This window comes from Halichoerus grypus, chromosome X (genome assembly GCF_964656455.1).
Source record: "Halichoerus grypus chromosome X, mHalGry1.hap1.1, whole genome shotgun sequence".
Taxonomy (NCBI): Eukaryota; Metazoa; Chordata; class Mammalia; order Carnivora; family Phocidae; genus Halichoerus; species Halichoerus grypus.
The window spans coordinates 69,337,587-69,353,040 of record NC_135727.1 but is presented as its reverse complement, the minus strand read 5'-3'; the positions used below and the strand labels follow the sequence as shown (position 1 = coordinate 69,353,040).

Below are 15,454 nucleotides of genomic sequence, written 5' to 3'. Positions count from 1 at the left end.
GGGGCACCTGTACCCCAATGTTTATAGCAGCAATGTCCACAATAGCCAAACTATGGAAAGAACGTGGATTTCCATTGACAGATGAATGGATAAAGATGTCACATATATGTATAATGGAATATTACTCAAGCCAACAGAAAGGATGAATACTTACCATTTACATCAATGTGGATGGAACTGGAGGGTATTATGCTGAGCAAAATAAGTCAAGCGGAGAAAGACAATTATCATATGATCTCATTCATTTGTGGAATTTAAGAAACAAAACAGACGATCATAGGGGAAGAGAGGAAAAAATAAAACAAGATGAAATCAGAGAGGGAGACAAACCATAAGAGACTCTTAAGTATAGGAAACAAACTGAGGGTTGCTGGGGGGGTGGGGGGTGGGGGGAGAGGGAAGTGGGTAATGGACATTAAGGAGGGCACATGATGTAATGAGCACTGGTTATTATATAAGACTGATGAATTACTGACCTCTACCTCTGAAACTAGTAAGACATTATATGTTAATTAATTGAATTTAAATAAACAATAAAAAAGGAAATAAGGAAAAAAATTCCCATTTCAAACACTGCATTATGTAATTGTACCCGCCCAACTAGACCATTTACAAATATTAGGTCAATAAACTGCTAACATCCATGAAAAGGCAGCTTTATTACTAAAATATAAGAATTTGAAAGACTGGTATCTAAAAAAGAAAAGACAAAAACAAACTGGAATGAAAACCTAGATATCACATCTAAAATCAGGGCTTTTTGTTTGGGCCTTCATACTCTTCTCTCCCTCTGATGCATCCTTCTGGATTTCTACGCCTCATTCCTCGAGGACCCTGTCCACCCACAGGTGTCACACCTCTCTGCCCCAAAGGCTCAGTACATATGTTGCTTCCCATCATGGCCTTACTCATGGTTGCTGGTGGAACTCCAGGATTAGCTTCATAACCTATGCCACACCACCATCTAGAGGTAGAAATTTCTGGCCTCCTGAATCACAGGGCTCTCCCATGTTCTTTGCTCCTCTACCACCCATTCCCATGTCTCTTTCTCTTGGATCCCTGTAGCCCATCTGGCTATAACTTTCCTCTCCTTGGTGTCTTATTTGTTCTTCCATCTCATATTGACCAGTCTTCATCTCTTTTCCCTTCTACGTCAGTCTTTCTCTTGCTTTAATTGCATTTCTTTACATTTCTACATTTCTTGATTGTGAAGTTCTTCCACACATCTTAATTCCTCCTGGTATTCTATAGTTATATATTCAAGTTCACTCTATCATCTCTAGTCTGCTATTGAGCTTATTTAGTGAGTTTTTCACTTTAGTTATTGTAGTTTTCAGTTCTAAACCTTTCATTTGGTTCTTTATATCTTCATTTTCTTTGCTGAGGATTTCTATTTCTTTGCTGAGACTTCCTACTTTCAAGTTTCAAGAGCAGTGCAGTCATAATTTCTCATTAAGCTTTTTTTTATGATGACTACCTTAAAATCGTTGTCACAATTCCAACATCTTTGTTATCTTGGTATTGGTGTTTGCTGATCAATTTTTCTCATTGAAGTTATGATTTTCTTGGACATTGGTATAAGTGATTTCTATTGTATTCTGGAAATATGGGGTATCATCTTATGAGACTTTGGATCTTACTGAATCTTCTGATTCAGCACGTCTCTTCTGATACTGTGCAGCAGGGAAGGGAACACTGCCTTGTTACTAATAGTGGGTACGGAAGGAGGTTCCTCTATTGTTGGGCAAGGACGAAAGTCTAAGCTCCCCACTAGCACTTCTCAGACACTACCCCTAAGGAAGAAGAGGGGTGCTTCTTCACAGCTATGTGAAGGTAGAAGTCTAGGGTCCCCTTTGGGGACTCAGCCTTTGGTTATAGGAGTGGGAGTGGGGCTGCAGTTTTTTTCTGTGGTTTTGGCTAGAGTTGGACAGTTACTGTCTGAAAGTTTTCTGTCTGGCTAGGTTGTCCATCTCCTGTTACTTTGGCTAGAAAAGAAAGGTTTTTCTTGGGCCTTTTTAAAGCTACACATTTGGATTTCTGGGATAAAAACTTCTCCAGCATCCAGTCCAGAATATATGCGACAGAATACTCACTGCTGTGTCATTTCTCAGGTGCAAAGTCCCTAGCCAGTCTCCCTTCTTTTTTCAGACTTTCAGAGTTTTCTTATTTTTTTTTATAGATAATGTCCAGGGTTTTTAACTGTACTTAGCAGGAGGAATAGTGAGAAGTGAGTCTACTCCATTTTGTCTGGAAACTGGAACTCCCTTTTTTTTTTCCAAAGTATTTATGGATATGAAAATTTCCAAAGATGACTCCGGCCAAATCTCTTAAGTTTTGATAAGTAGTAGTATCATTTTTTTTTTTTTAGAACACTAATTTCAAATTTGATGTCTTCTTTAATCTAAGTATCAATTGTAAAAAAAAATTAATTCCTTCATGGTCAGATTTTTTATTATTCTTGTGTTAATTAGTTTTATGTCTTATGTCTGGCAATATCATCTACATGATTTCTACTTTTTAAAAAAATAAACATTCTTTGTGTATTCTTTTTGGATATAGTTTTATATATACCCATAAATACAAAAATCAGGCTTGTTAACCCTCTATATCTTTATTTTTTATAATTGATCTGTGACATTGTGATAGAAGTATGTTATGGCTTCCCACTATGACTGTACAATGGTTTTATCATATTGTCTTTAAGTTTTCCTAAATATCTGCTTTATACATTTCACTGATGCTGTGTAGATAAAAGTTTAAAACTGTTATATCATCTTGTTATACTGCAACTCCCTTTTTGAGTATAGTTGACACACAATGTTACATTAGTGTCATGTGTACAACTCAGTGATTTGGCAAGTTTTTTTTTTTTTTTTTTTTGATTTGGCAAGTTTATACATTATGCTATATTCACCCCAAGTGTCCTTACTATCTGTTTCATTACATTGCTATTGCAATATTATCGACTGTACCCCTTATTCTGTGCCTTTGATTCGCATGACTTATTCATTCCATAACTGGAAACCTATATCTCCCTTTCCCCTTCACGCATTTTGTCCAATCCCCCAACCCCCTCCCCTCTGGCAACCATCAGTTTGTTATCAGTATTTATAGATTTGATTCTGCTTTTTTCTGTGTAACTCTTATCAATATAAAATATCCTTCCTGTCCCTTTTACTGACATGTGCCTTGAATTATATTTACTATTTTTAATATTAGTGTTGCCACCATTGCTTCCTTTTTGTTAGCATTTACATGATTTATCTTTACACATTCCTTTATTTTCTGTTTTTCCCATATAATCTTATCTTAGGGATAGCTTTTGTAAGTAGCATCTAGCTGGATTTTGGTCTTATATGTATTCTGGATATCTTTATCTTTAATATGATAATTTAACTAATTCACATTTTAATGTGATCGCTGGCATATTCATTCTCATTTCACCAGCACAAAATTGTCACTACCAAAAACACACAGCTGTTGGTAATGTAGGATTTGGGGACCGACAGACCTGGTTAGAGGCCCGACTCTGTCACAAGCTTTGTGACTCTATAAAATGGGGCTATTAATATTACCTACCTGAATAGAGTTGTAGAGATTTCAAAATAATGCATTGAAAGCACTTAGCTCAGTGCCTAGCACAGAGAAAATGTTCAATAAATATTGCAGTTATTACTGCTATTGTTACTGCTACTTTTGTTGTGTGACCAAATACCAAGTATCAAAACTTTGTGATTTAAATCTAGATCTTTAGTTTTATTTTTCTCCCCAAGCCATGGCTGTGTATCTCACCTATTAGATATTTCAATTTTGAAATCTCTTTGTCACCACAAATTCAACATGTCCCTTTACAATTGGCATCTTCCTATAGAATTTCTCTGCTTCTATCAAAGGCAGCATTATTTACCTAGTCTCTAAATCTTCACATCACCTTGATTCATATCCCATATCTAGTTAGCCAACATTTGACTTACAGGTGTTGTCTAAACTGACTCCTGTATTCTTCTTTCCCACTCTATTGTTATTACCACCAATCCAATGTATCTTCTCATCATCTCAAACCTGGATTATTTTCTTTGATATCAAATTCTCCTCACTACAGTGTATACTGTCATCAAATCAATATTCTGTAAACACTACTTTCATCATGTCGCTCCTTGCTCAAAAACTTTTGATACTTTCAGACTTCTGAGAAAATCTGGTTAAATATCTTTGCTTATTTTCAATGCCTTCATAATGTGACCCCACCTTATCTAACTTTGTGGATAATTATACTCTAACATGCAAAGCCACTCTATGCAGGTTGGCCTCTCCATTGTGCACTCACAAGTCAAGCTCAACCCTGTCTCTAGTCTCATTCATGGTATTTTTCCCTTAATTAAAGTGCCTTTCCTTTTTCCCTCTTCCCATATGAATTCTACCCAACCCAAAAAGCCTTGATAAGTCCCACCTCAGTCAAGAAATTTTCTTTAACAACTTGATCGCCTTCACCTTAAAATACTAATCTAATGGTTTGGTACTTCTTTATATACTGTCTTCAATTGTTTTCTATTATTTTTGTGTATCAGCTTTGCCTCTCCAATTGGACTCTATACTTTCTGAAGACAATTTTGGGAACACTGTTTATTAATGAGGTATTTGTTAATTGGCTTAAATAAAGAAGAAAGGCAAAAAGAAGAAAGACTATCCTACTTTCTCAGTTCCTCTGTTTTTGAAGCACTTTAGAGATGTGACCAATATCCCTAACAGTCTGACTGGACATTGAATGATTTATGAGAAAGGATTCTTCTCTAATGAAAAGGAATTCTATGTACTCTGGCAGTACAAACAGGCTTTTGGAAGCAATTGCAAGGACACAGAAAGAAAGCAGTGCTTCAGTATTGGCTCTAGTCCTCCAGGAACTGAAAGAAAAATAAGTCCTTTCACCCAGTTTCAAATAAGCAATGTCAGGAAGCCCAGTCAATAAGGGAAAGATAAACTGAAAGCCTATTCACTTCTCCCTGTTAAATCTTACTGCTTCGGTTAGGCAAGCCTTGGAAGGATAAGTCTGGGAACTCATCTATAAAATCTTGATGCTCCACTGGAGTAAGACAGATGCAGAATGTATTATTATTATCTTTAAAATGAATTGCATTAATAAAGTTTCTGCAAATTGACCTAAAAGCCAATTAGTCCCCAAGTAGCCCCCAAGTTATTCTATTACATTTTTTGAATTATAGCTCTCAAACCATCTGAAATATTCTTCTGCATTGGTTCATTTGTTACATATTAATTCTAAAACATAAGCTCCATGAGAGTAGAAACCTCAGCTGCCTTATTCACCTCATGTAACCCAAGTGCTTTGATAAGTGCCTGGCACAAAATAGGGGCTAATATATAAGTATTGAAAGACTAAATGATAATGAGTAGCTCTCCGGTGACTCTAAGCGTTTGAAGGACTAACCACATGTTTTATTCCAAAAATACATTTGTTTCTTGCCTCATACAACCTTACCAAGCATGGTATGTGAGATGGGGAAGGTGATGGTGGGTTGGCCTGTCATCCTCCAGCGGCTACAGAGGTAGGAGAGGTCTGTTCTAAGCATTTCTACTATCATCTTGTTGTCCAGAGCCAGGTAGAACTGTTGCTGGTCTATAAACTGAGAAAAAGAAGAAAAATAACAGCTCAGAATAATTTGCTCTTACAACTGTCCAGTAATATTTTAAAGTACTCACATATTCACAGGGCTATATAACATGTCACAGAGGCAACAATATCCCCAACTTTAGTGCCTCATTCTTTCCAAAGAATCTGATAGTCCATTAGTACATATAATAGTTTTTGACATTTTTACAGTGTACTATAGTTTACAAAGTGTTTTCAAGGACATAATTTTATTTAATTATATAACAAATGAGTGAGGGCTTATCTTTTAATAGATGAAAATAAGGCCAAGAGACATTAAGCGGATTAACAAAGTCATATGGCTAGCAAATGGCAAGGTCAGAAATAGAATCTATGGTCCATTACTCTTTTGTCTATACCTCAGCTGCACAATTTTAGATATAAGATGACAAATGGGGAGCATCAGCTTTCTTTCCGGAAAATAGTTTCTCCTCCTATGCACACATATAATTTGGCTTATTATTGTAATGTGGCTAATAAATATCAGGCTAATAATGTGCATAATCATGGCTAAAACAGTACTGACATTTTTGTTTAGAAGAGGATATCAATGATTTCCAGGCATATAAAAAGGACCCCTGCCCAAAACAAAGAGAACACATAATTCCGTAGCTAAATAAAAAAGACTGTATTTTGTTAATAAAGGACAAATACAGTCTTATTTTTAACATTTAAAAGGAGTGTTTTTTAAAGTACTCCAACATTTATAAAATCCCTAGTCACTGTTTCTGCAACACCCAGGACTACTCTTGGTAGCCACAATCACTTGGCATTGTTCTGTGCTACAACTTCCATTCAGTCCAACTCAACAAATATTTATTAAGCAACTTAATATGTGCAAGGCCTAATACTTGTTACATATTAATTCTAAAATACTCTAATACTTGTTCTAACTCCAGTAATGTTTTATTTCTATAATGTTTCTGTTTTACTTCCATTCATCTCAATGCATGCTAAAGCTCATTCCACCCACCTGTGGAGTGAAGGTGAAGATAGTTTTCCGAATGTCATAGAGTTTTGAAGTTCCAAGGACTCCCATATGCCTGTAGGGTCGTCCACTGAGTTTCATTCTACTGTTGCATCCTGAGATAGAATTGAGAAATGCTCAAGATCTTTCTAGGGCACAAATCCAATCAGGAAACAGTTTTTTTCCTTTGTATTAGGTTTACACTTCCTGACTGAACAAAGTTCTGTGTCTCAAAGTTAGTATCTATGTCATGTACAAGGCCATACGAAGCACTGTAGGGCTCTCCAAGAGAAAGAGTATGCAATTATCTCTGTTCTTAAAGGACTTTATGCTTTTACAAAGAAGTCACATAATCTATATATGAGAGAAAAGAATGCACATGAAAATTAATAGTTCTATGAATGATAAAATTCTATTACTGATATTTATATGCTGAATTTCCTTAAATCCCACGAAAACGGCAAAAGCTATATTGACTATCAAATATTAATGTAAACTATGCTTCAATAAAGCTGAACAAAAGCTCATCAGCTTAAAGATGGCATACTAAACCAAAAAACTGAAATGAATTTATCTTGATCTCCTTCAATTGCATAGTGCTGACACATTTTAATTCAATGAACAGCACATCTTATCCAAATAAGTCAAAATATTTTAATATTATTGTGTCTGATAGGAAATTTTGTGAAACCTTACACATAGTGTAAAATTCACTTGGCAGAGGAACATTTTTGAAAACTTAAGGGAACACTTGAACTATCAGACAGCTACAAAAGGCATAATTTTAATGAAAATTTATACAGAATCTGTTCATGTGTCTAAATATTATGTGTGTATGTATGCATGTACACACACACACACACACACACACCTTATTTCCCTGAATATAAGATGTCTTATTTTTTTATAGGTTAGCATTCTGAAATTAGAATCTATCTGATAATTGATGTTTATGTTACATGTAGTTGAATTTCTTTTTGTCTTTCAAAAGGCAATTATTACATCAATACCTCTTATAACGAGGAAATAGTTCATTTATTCACACATTTTTTTCCCTTTTATAACATAGGATATATTGTATAACATAGGATAGCACTATACACAAAGAGCTTGTTCTCAAACTTTTTCCCCAAAATATACACTGAATATCATTTCATGTTAGTACTGACAGAACTGTACCACTTTTTTTTTTGGAACACATTTTTCTTGGGGATTTTATTTTTGCCCCTGTTTTATCCTAAGTATGAAACTTATCAAAGATGCACATTGTTAGTGTTGCTTCACTTTTAGGGAAAGAACCAGAGAGTTGTCAATGCCTTGGTCATATTCCAGGGTCCACTCTGGAAAGCACACATTTTACCTTAGATTGATATCACAACCAGGTTTATACACTGCTCCTTCCATTTTGTTTCTTTTTTTATTGTAGTAAAATATATATAACATAAAATTTACCATTTTAACAATTTTTATTTTATTTTTTTAAAATAAATCTTTTATTTATTTATTTGAGAGAGAGAGAGAGCAAGAGCAGGGGGAGGGGCAAAGGGAGAAGCAGACTCCCCACTGAGCAGGGAGCCTGACATGGGGCTCGATTCTAGGACCCTGGGATCACGACCTGAGCCGAAGGCAGACGCTTTAACCAACTGAGCCACCCAGGCGCCCCATTTTAACCATTTTTAATCAGTGGCATTAAGTACATTCACAATGTAATACAACTATCATCACCACCCATCTCCAGAACTTTTCCATCTTCCCAAACTGAAACTGTACCCATTAAACAATAACTCCCCATGTTCCCTTCTCGCCAGCCCCTGGCAATCACCATTCTTTCTGTATCTATAAATTTGCCTTCTCTTGGTACCTCATATATGTAGAATCATACAATATTTGTCCTTTTGTGACTGGTTTATTCCACTTAGAATAATGTCTTCAAGGTTCACCCATTTTATACTATGTGTCAGAATTTTATTCTTTTTCAAGACTGAAAAATTTTCCACTGTATGTACACACCACGTTGTGTTTATCTTTTCACCCATCACTGGACACTAGAGTATTTTCTGGGGGTAATTTCTTATAATATACATGAAGTATATAAATGTTAAATGTAAAAATTAATGAATATTTACATAGTAAGCACACAACCCAAATCAATATATGGAATCAGAGAGGGAGGCAAACCATGAGAGACTCTGGACTCCAGAAACCAAACTGAGGGTTACAGAAGGGAGGGGTTGGGGAGATGGGGTAACTGGGTGATGTATATTAAAGAGGGCACGTGTGGTGATGAGCACTGGGTGTTATACGCAACTGATGAAGCACTGAACACTACATCAAAAACTAATGATGTTCTATATGCTGGCTAATTGAACATAATAAAAAAGACATGGAACATTATCAGCACTGCAGAAGCCTCCCTTGTGCCGCTTTCCAGTTACTAACATCCCCCAGCTCCCAAAGTTAATCACCATTCAAACATCAATCACCATAAATAAGTAGGTCCATTTCTAAGCTTTATATTAATAAAATCATAAAATATGTACCTTTTTGCATCTGGTTTCTTTCACTCAACATTATGTCTATTAGATTCAACCATATTGGTGTATGTAGAATTGGTTCACTTGTTTTCATTGCTGTATAATATTCCAGTGTGTGAATGTATAATTATTTGTCCCATTCACTTGTTGATGGACATTTGAGATCCCCCCCCATTTTTTGGTATTATAAATAAAGCTTCTATGAACATTCTTGTTGTTCTGGAGGTCCCAAAGATTACCTCCAGGTTTGGTGATTCACTAGGATTCACAGAACTCAGTATACAGCTGTATTAATGGCTAAGGTTTACTAAGCAAAATGAAACAAAGCAAAAACAGCAAAGAAAAAAGGTGCATGGTGCAAAGTCCAGAGGAAACCAGGCACAAACTTCTAAGATTCTTCTCCTAGTGCAGTCACATAGCACATGCATAATTCCTCCAGCATCAAAATGTGACACCATGTGTGAAATGCTATCTACCAAGGATGTTCTTAGAGACTCAATGTTTTTATTAGAGGCTGGTCACATGGGCACCCTCTGCATAGCACACACCCAAACTCCAGACTCTCAAAAGGAAAACAGGTATTCAGCATAAGGCATACTCTTTGTACAGTTTAGACACACAGTAAACCACTCTTATCCTTAAGAGGATGGTGGAATCCTCTCCAAATCCAGGTCTTCAGATGTCATCCAAGGGACAAACTTGCAAGCAGTTTTTAGTCTCGAGGCTAACACTATAGATTAAGCTTACTTTGCTGCATTGGGGCCTACTGACAAAGACACCTTGGCCAAGAGCCAATGGGGTGGACTGTGCAGAAAAAGAGTTCACATGACAAGCCTGAGAATGCTATTCTTAGAAAAAAACTGCTTGCAAGTTTGAGTCTCTAAGAACATCCTTGGTAGATAGCATTTCACAGAAGATAGCAGGAGGGGAAGAATGAAAGGGGGGGAAATCGGAGGGGGAGACGAACCATGAGAGATGATGGACTCTGAGAAACAAACTGAGGGTTCTAGAGGGGAGGCGGGTGGGAGGATGGGTTAGCCTGGTGATGGGTATTAAAGAGGGCACGTACTGAATGGAGCACTGGGTGTTATACGCAAACAATGAATCATGGAACACTACATCAAAAACTAATGATGTAGTGATGGTGATTAATATAACATAATAATAAAAAAAAAGAAAAAAGATACAACTTAAAAAAAAAAAAAGAATAAGCCATTACTATAAGTATGTATCTTCAACAACCAGGAAGCTTCCTCCTTAAGTTTCTGTATTAACCTTTTTTTTTTTTCCTGGCTTGAGGGATCAATCCAGGCACAGCACAAGCCTGGCCAGTAAATTGAACCTGACCTGAATGCCTTCCAAGGCTGAGGCAGTGCCAGGACAGTCAGGGCTCACAGACAAGTACAATTCCAGAGGGCACACACAGTACTCTTGGACAAAAAGAGTTTACAAATGTTAGGCATCACATACATTAATCAGGCAGTTTAGGTTAACAGGACCTCCAATAGGGCCTCCCATCGCAGGCCTCCTAATCCTAAGGTTTCCACTCCAGTCCAAACAATTCAGTTCATTCTTTGATTCCAATGGGAGTGTCTCCTGAAAGCAGCTGTCTCATTTAGCAATCAGAGTTTTACAATTTTCTCCTCTCATTCAGAACTTTTGTCTGGAAGAACTGTATGCAAGATGTTTAAGAGCATTTTCATAGGCAAACATTTTTATACAGTTTAACCAGAAAGACATATCATGTCAAGGAATTGGTCAAGATGAAATCCTGAATTTTCAAATATTTTGAAAATGAGTTTTCATACCACTCTTCCCTTTTGTCCTGATCATTTATCCAGTGAGCAGCTTAGAAAAGTTATCACTCTCTTTCTGGGGACAGCTGCATTTACTAAGCAAATTGCATTACTAAGGTTTGTGTACCAGGAGAAAGGTGAGAGGAGTGAAGTTATCAATCCATTTTTGTAAACCGGAACTAATCTGGAAAGCCAAACACAACCACCAACAGCAGTGGTACAGTCCCAAGAAGGGGTCAAGAGCAATCTGTCAGGAGTGGGGAAGGGGTCACATTTCTTGTGACGTGCCTTCCCCCAATTTATAGTTTTTGCAGAAATCACAAGAATGCAATCAGTTTGTGTATCAGACATAAAGAGCCAAGCAGCAGATCAATTTCAGATGGTCCAGTCAGAGAACAAGCCTTTTCCTGTGGGCATCAGCAACTGTCCTAAATGGCCCAGCCAGAACGCAGGATGGTTTCATAAATTTAGAGCCCCACAGGAGGGGTGACCCAAATCTGTAGTGATTTGAGTCTGAATTCATTTAAAGTTCATTTTATTCCTTTAGAGTTCATTTAGCTTGTGCCTGCTTTCAGTTCAGCACATCTGGTGCTGAGGTGGGAACAATCTATAGCAGACCATCCCAGGTTTCAGCTGAGATTCGGGTCCAGGCAATTAGGATCTGCGAATGCCAAATTAGGATGTCAAAAAAGTTAGCAGGCTTTCTTAGGCAGCAGCAAAGCTGGGATGCTACAGGGCCAGTCGGCCATGGTCTAAGTCCAAGTCTAAGTGATAAGCAAGACTTCCCTAAACTCTTTATTGTGTCTTACAGTCCAAACTGACCACTCAAAATTATGCACATCAGGATGAAAAATTATCAGTCTCTAAGAGTTAGCCATTTGGTTTTGTAAAAGCTTATTACCAACTAAAACCTGCTTTTTAAACTCAAAAAAATTATTTTCATCTGGAGATCGTCTTTTCATGTCTTCCTTTTTCTAGAAGCTCCAATAGGTAAAAATGATAGTATAAAATCATTAGTTATGAAAAAAAATCATTAGTTATGGAGACTAGTTCTGTTTCCATTACTCAAAGAATTTGAATTTCTATCTGCTCACTGGCAACAAAGAACAAGGTGGCTGTGTTCCACTAACACTCTTTCTTTTTTGTATCTTTCCCTGATCAGAATGATGCCTCTAGCTTTACGAGATTACAAAAATATAACATTTTACATCATTTTTTGTCCTATCTCCAGATGCAATAGCCACAAAATAACAAAGCCATTTAGGGCACGTGTGGTGATGAGCACTGGGTGTTATACACAACTAATGAATCGTTGAACACTACATCAAAAACTAATGATGTACTATATGTTGGCTAACTGAACATAATAATAACAATAAAATAAAATAAAATAAAAAATTCTCCCTTTTCCCCCTTATTAAAAGTTTGCTCAAACCTCTCGCAGAAAATTCAGCATTTACCTATGTAACATTATAGTTGCAGAGAGTTCCCAGCTGTAATAAGGGGGTGGGGGTGGGAGGCTGCTGTAGCAGTGGCCAGAGTATTTTGCCCTTTGATTTATAAAACTGCTCCAGCCCTGGGAAGTGATTTAACCTTTCTTCCTCCCACTTGGACAAAAGGTGCATGAATTTCTTAACATTTTGGCCCATCCATGGATCCCCTTTGGGAGTAAAGTTTGGGCCCTTTCTCCTCCAGCCTGGAGGAGAAAAGAAAAACCGAAGGTGTCATCTAGGATGCATTTCCCCTCCCCCTCACTTCAGCCATCATGGCCAAAAGTAGCCAGAGGATCCACTGAGCCAACTCTCCTGGAGTTGGATCAATCATTTTCAAATTTCATTGGTGACTTTTACCTCTCACAACAGAAAGCAGCTCATCTGTTGTTTTGTATCATGGATAAATCCATAGCCACCCAGGTACCACAGGTTTGTCATCCTCTACCTTCCCTTTTTCAAACAATGCTTTTGCCATATTTAAGTGAGTTAGGGTCACTCTAGAAAATCCCACCACTGTCACCACTGTGTTGGGTGTCCTGAAGACCACCTCAGGTTTGGTGATGTGCTAAGAAGGACTCATGGGACTCTAGTCATACTTGTGGCTAAGACTAATTACAGCAAAAGGATACAAAGCAAAATCAGCAAAGGAAAAAGGTGCATGGTGGGAAGTCTAGAGGAAAACAGACACAAGTTTCTAAGAGTCCTCTCCCAGTGGAGTCATGCAGAACATGCTTACTTTCTCCAGCATCAAATTGTGACAACACGTGTGAAATGCTGCTTACCATCTCACTAGAGAATTGGTACTCAATATTTTAATAAAGGGGCTGATCATATAGGCACCCTCTGCCTGACAGGTACCCAAACTCGAGACTCTCAGAAGGAGAGCAGGTGTTCAGCAGAAGCTATATTATTTGCACAATTAAGACATAATAAACTAGGGGCACCTGGGTGGCTCAGTCGGTTAAGCATCCGACTCTTGATTTGGGCTTAGGTCATGATCTTGGGGTCATGGGATCGAGCCCCGCGTTGGGCTCTGTGCTCAGCATGGAGTCTGCTTGAGATTCTCTCTCCTTCTCCCTCTGTCCCTCCCACTCGTGCTCTCTCTTTCAAAATAAATAAATAAATCTTAAAAAGAAAGACTTACTAAACTATACTTATCATTAGAAAGATGGTGGATCAATCAGATACCACCTCACACCAGTCAGAATGGCTAAAATTAACAAGTCAGGAAACTACAGATGTTGGCGAGGATGCGGAGAAAGGGGAACCCTCCTACACTATTGGTAGGAATGCAAGCTGATGCAGCCACTCTGGAAAACAGTGTGGAGATTCCTCAAAAAGTTGAAAATAGAGCTACCCCACGACCCCGCAATTGCACTACTGGGTATTTATCCCAAAGATACAAATGTAGTGATCTGAAGCGGCACGTGCACCCCAATGTTTATAGCAGCAATGTCCACAATAGCCAAACTATGGAAAGAGCCTAGATGTCCATCAACAGATGAGTGGATAAAGATGTGGTATATATATATATGGTTAACATTTTGGCATATATATATATATATATATATATATATATATATATATGGAGTATTATGCAGCCATCAAAAAATGAAATCTTGCCATTTGCAATGATGTGGATGGAACTAGAGGGCATTATGCTAAGCGAAATAAGTCAGAGAAAGACAAGTATTTGATCTCACTGATATGAGGAATTTGAGAAACAAGACAGAGGATCATAGGGGAAGGGAGGGAAAAATGAAACAAGACGAAACCAGAGAGAGAGACAAACCATAAGAGACCCCTAATCGCAAGAAACAAAGGGAGGATTGCTGGAGTGGAGGGGGGTGGGAGGGATAAGGTGGCTGAGTGATGGACACTGGGGAGGGTATGTACTAGGGTGAGCACCTGTGAACTGTGTAAGACTGATGAATCACAGACCTGTACCCCTGAAACAAATAATACATTATGTTAATAAAAAAAATAATAATAAAAAAGAAAGATGGTGGAAACCTTCCCCAAATCCAAGTCTTCAGATGCCAGCCAAGGGCCAACCTTGCAAGCAGGCCTTTCTAACAATGGTGTGTGTGTGTGTGTGTGTGTGTGTATATATATATACATTTTTGTTGAGTATATACCCAGTAGTAGAAATGATAGGTCACAGGGTATGTGTATGTCCAGGTTTAGCAGATACTGCCTAATAGTTTTCCAGAGTAGTTGTACCAATTTACATTCCCACCAGCAGTGTATACAAGCTCCATTTGTTCCACATCTTTGCTAATGGTATGATCAGTTGTTAATTTTAACCACTCTAAGAGGTATGTAGGGGTATTTTCACTGTGGCTTTAACTTGTACTTTCCTGATGAAATAATGAAGTTAAGCTCCTCTTCATATGTTTAGTGGTCATCTACTTTTGTGAAATAACTTCATTTTTATATTGGGTTGTCTTCCCTTATTGATTTATAGGAGTCCTTTATAAATTCTGTATTTGAATCTTTTGTCAGCTATGTGAATTGCAAATATGTTCTCCTATTCTGTAGCTTGTCTTTTTATTCTTGGTAGTTTCTTTTGATGACTAGAAGTTCTTAATTTTGTCAGTATCTTTCTTTAAGTTTAGTGCCTTCCATGTCCTGATTTAAAAACCCTTGCCTATCCCCAAGGTTGCCAAAAGGTTTTCCTACTCTATCTCCCATTAACTTTACTATTTTACCTTTCATATTTGGGCATACAATCCATATGGTGTGAGGTAGGGTCAAGGTCCTTTAGTTTTTTTCACAGATGATATACAATGGATTCAGTGTCACTTATTGAAAAGGTCATCTATTCCCTACTGCACTGATACGGCAGCATGCCATAAATCATGTGGGTCTATTTCTGAACTCTATTCTGGCATAGTTCCACTAACCTAATTGTCTATTCTTGTGCCATATAAATTGTAGCACTATAATAAATCTTGAAAATAGGGTGTAGAAGTCCTGAAACTTGATTTTTGTTCTTT

At 37.5% G+C, this 15,454-nt stretch overlaps 1 protein-coding gene across 7 annotated transcripts in view; it reads right to left on the bottom strand.

The window, feature by feature from the left end:
* PHKA1 (phosphorylase kinase regulatory subunit alpha 1) overlaps positions 1-15,454 on the bottom strand; it is a 142,130-nt gene that overhangs the window by 37,108 nt on the left and 89,568 nt on the right. For all 7 annotated transcript variants that reach the window (XM_078064893.1, XM_078064894.1, XM_078064895.1 and 4 more), the window contains 2 exons: positions 6,639-6,748; positions 5,495-5,639 (listed from right to left, as the gene is read on the bottom strand). In XM_078064893.1, coding sequence (XP_077921019.1) covers positions 5,495-5,639; positions 6,639-6,748 — 255 coding nt within the window. The remainder of the gene's footprint in view (positions 1-5,494; positions 5,640-6,638; positions 6,749-15,454) is intronic.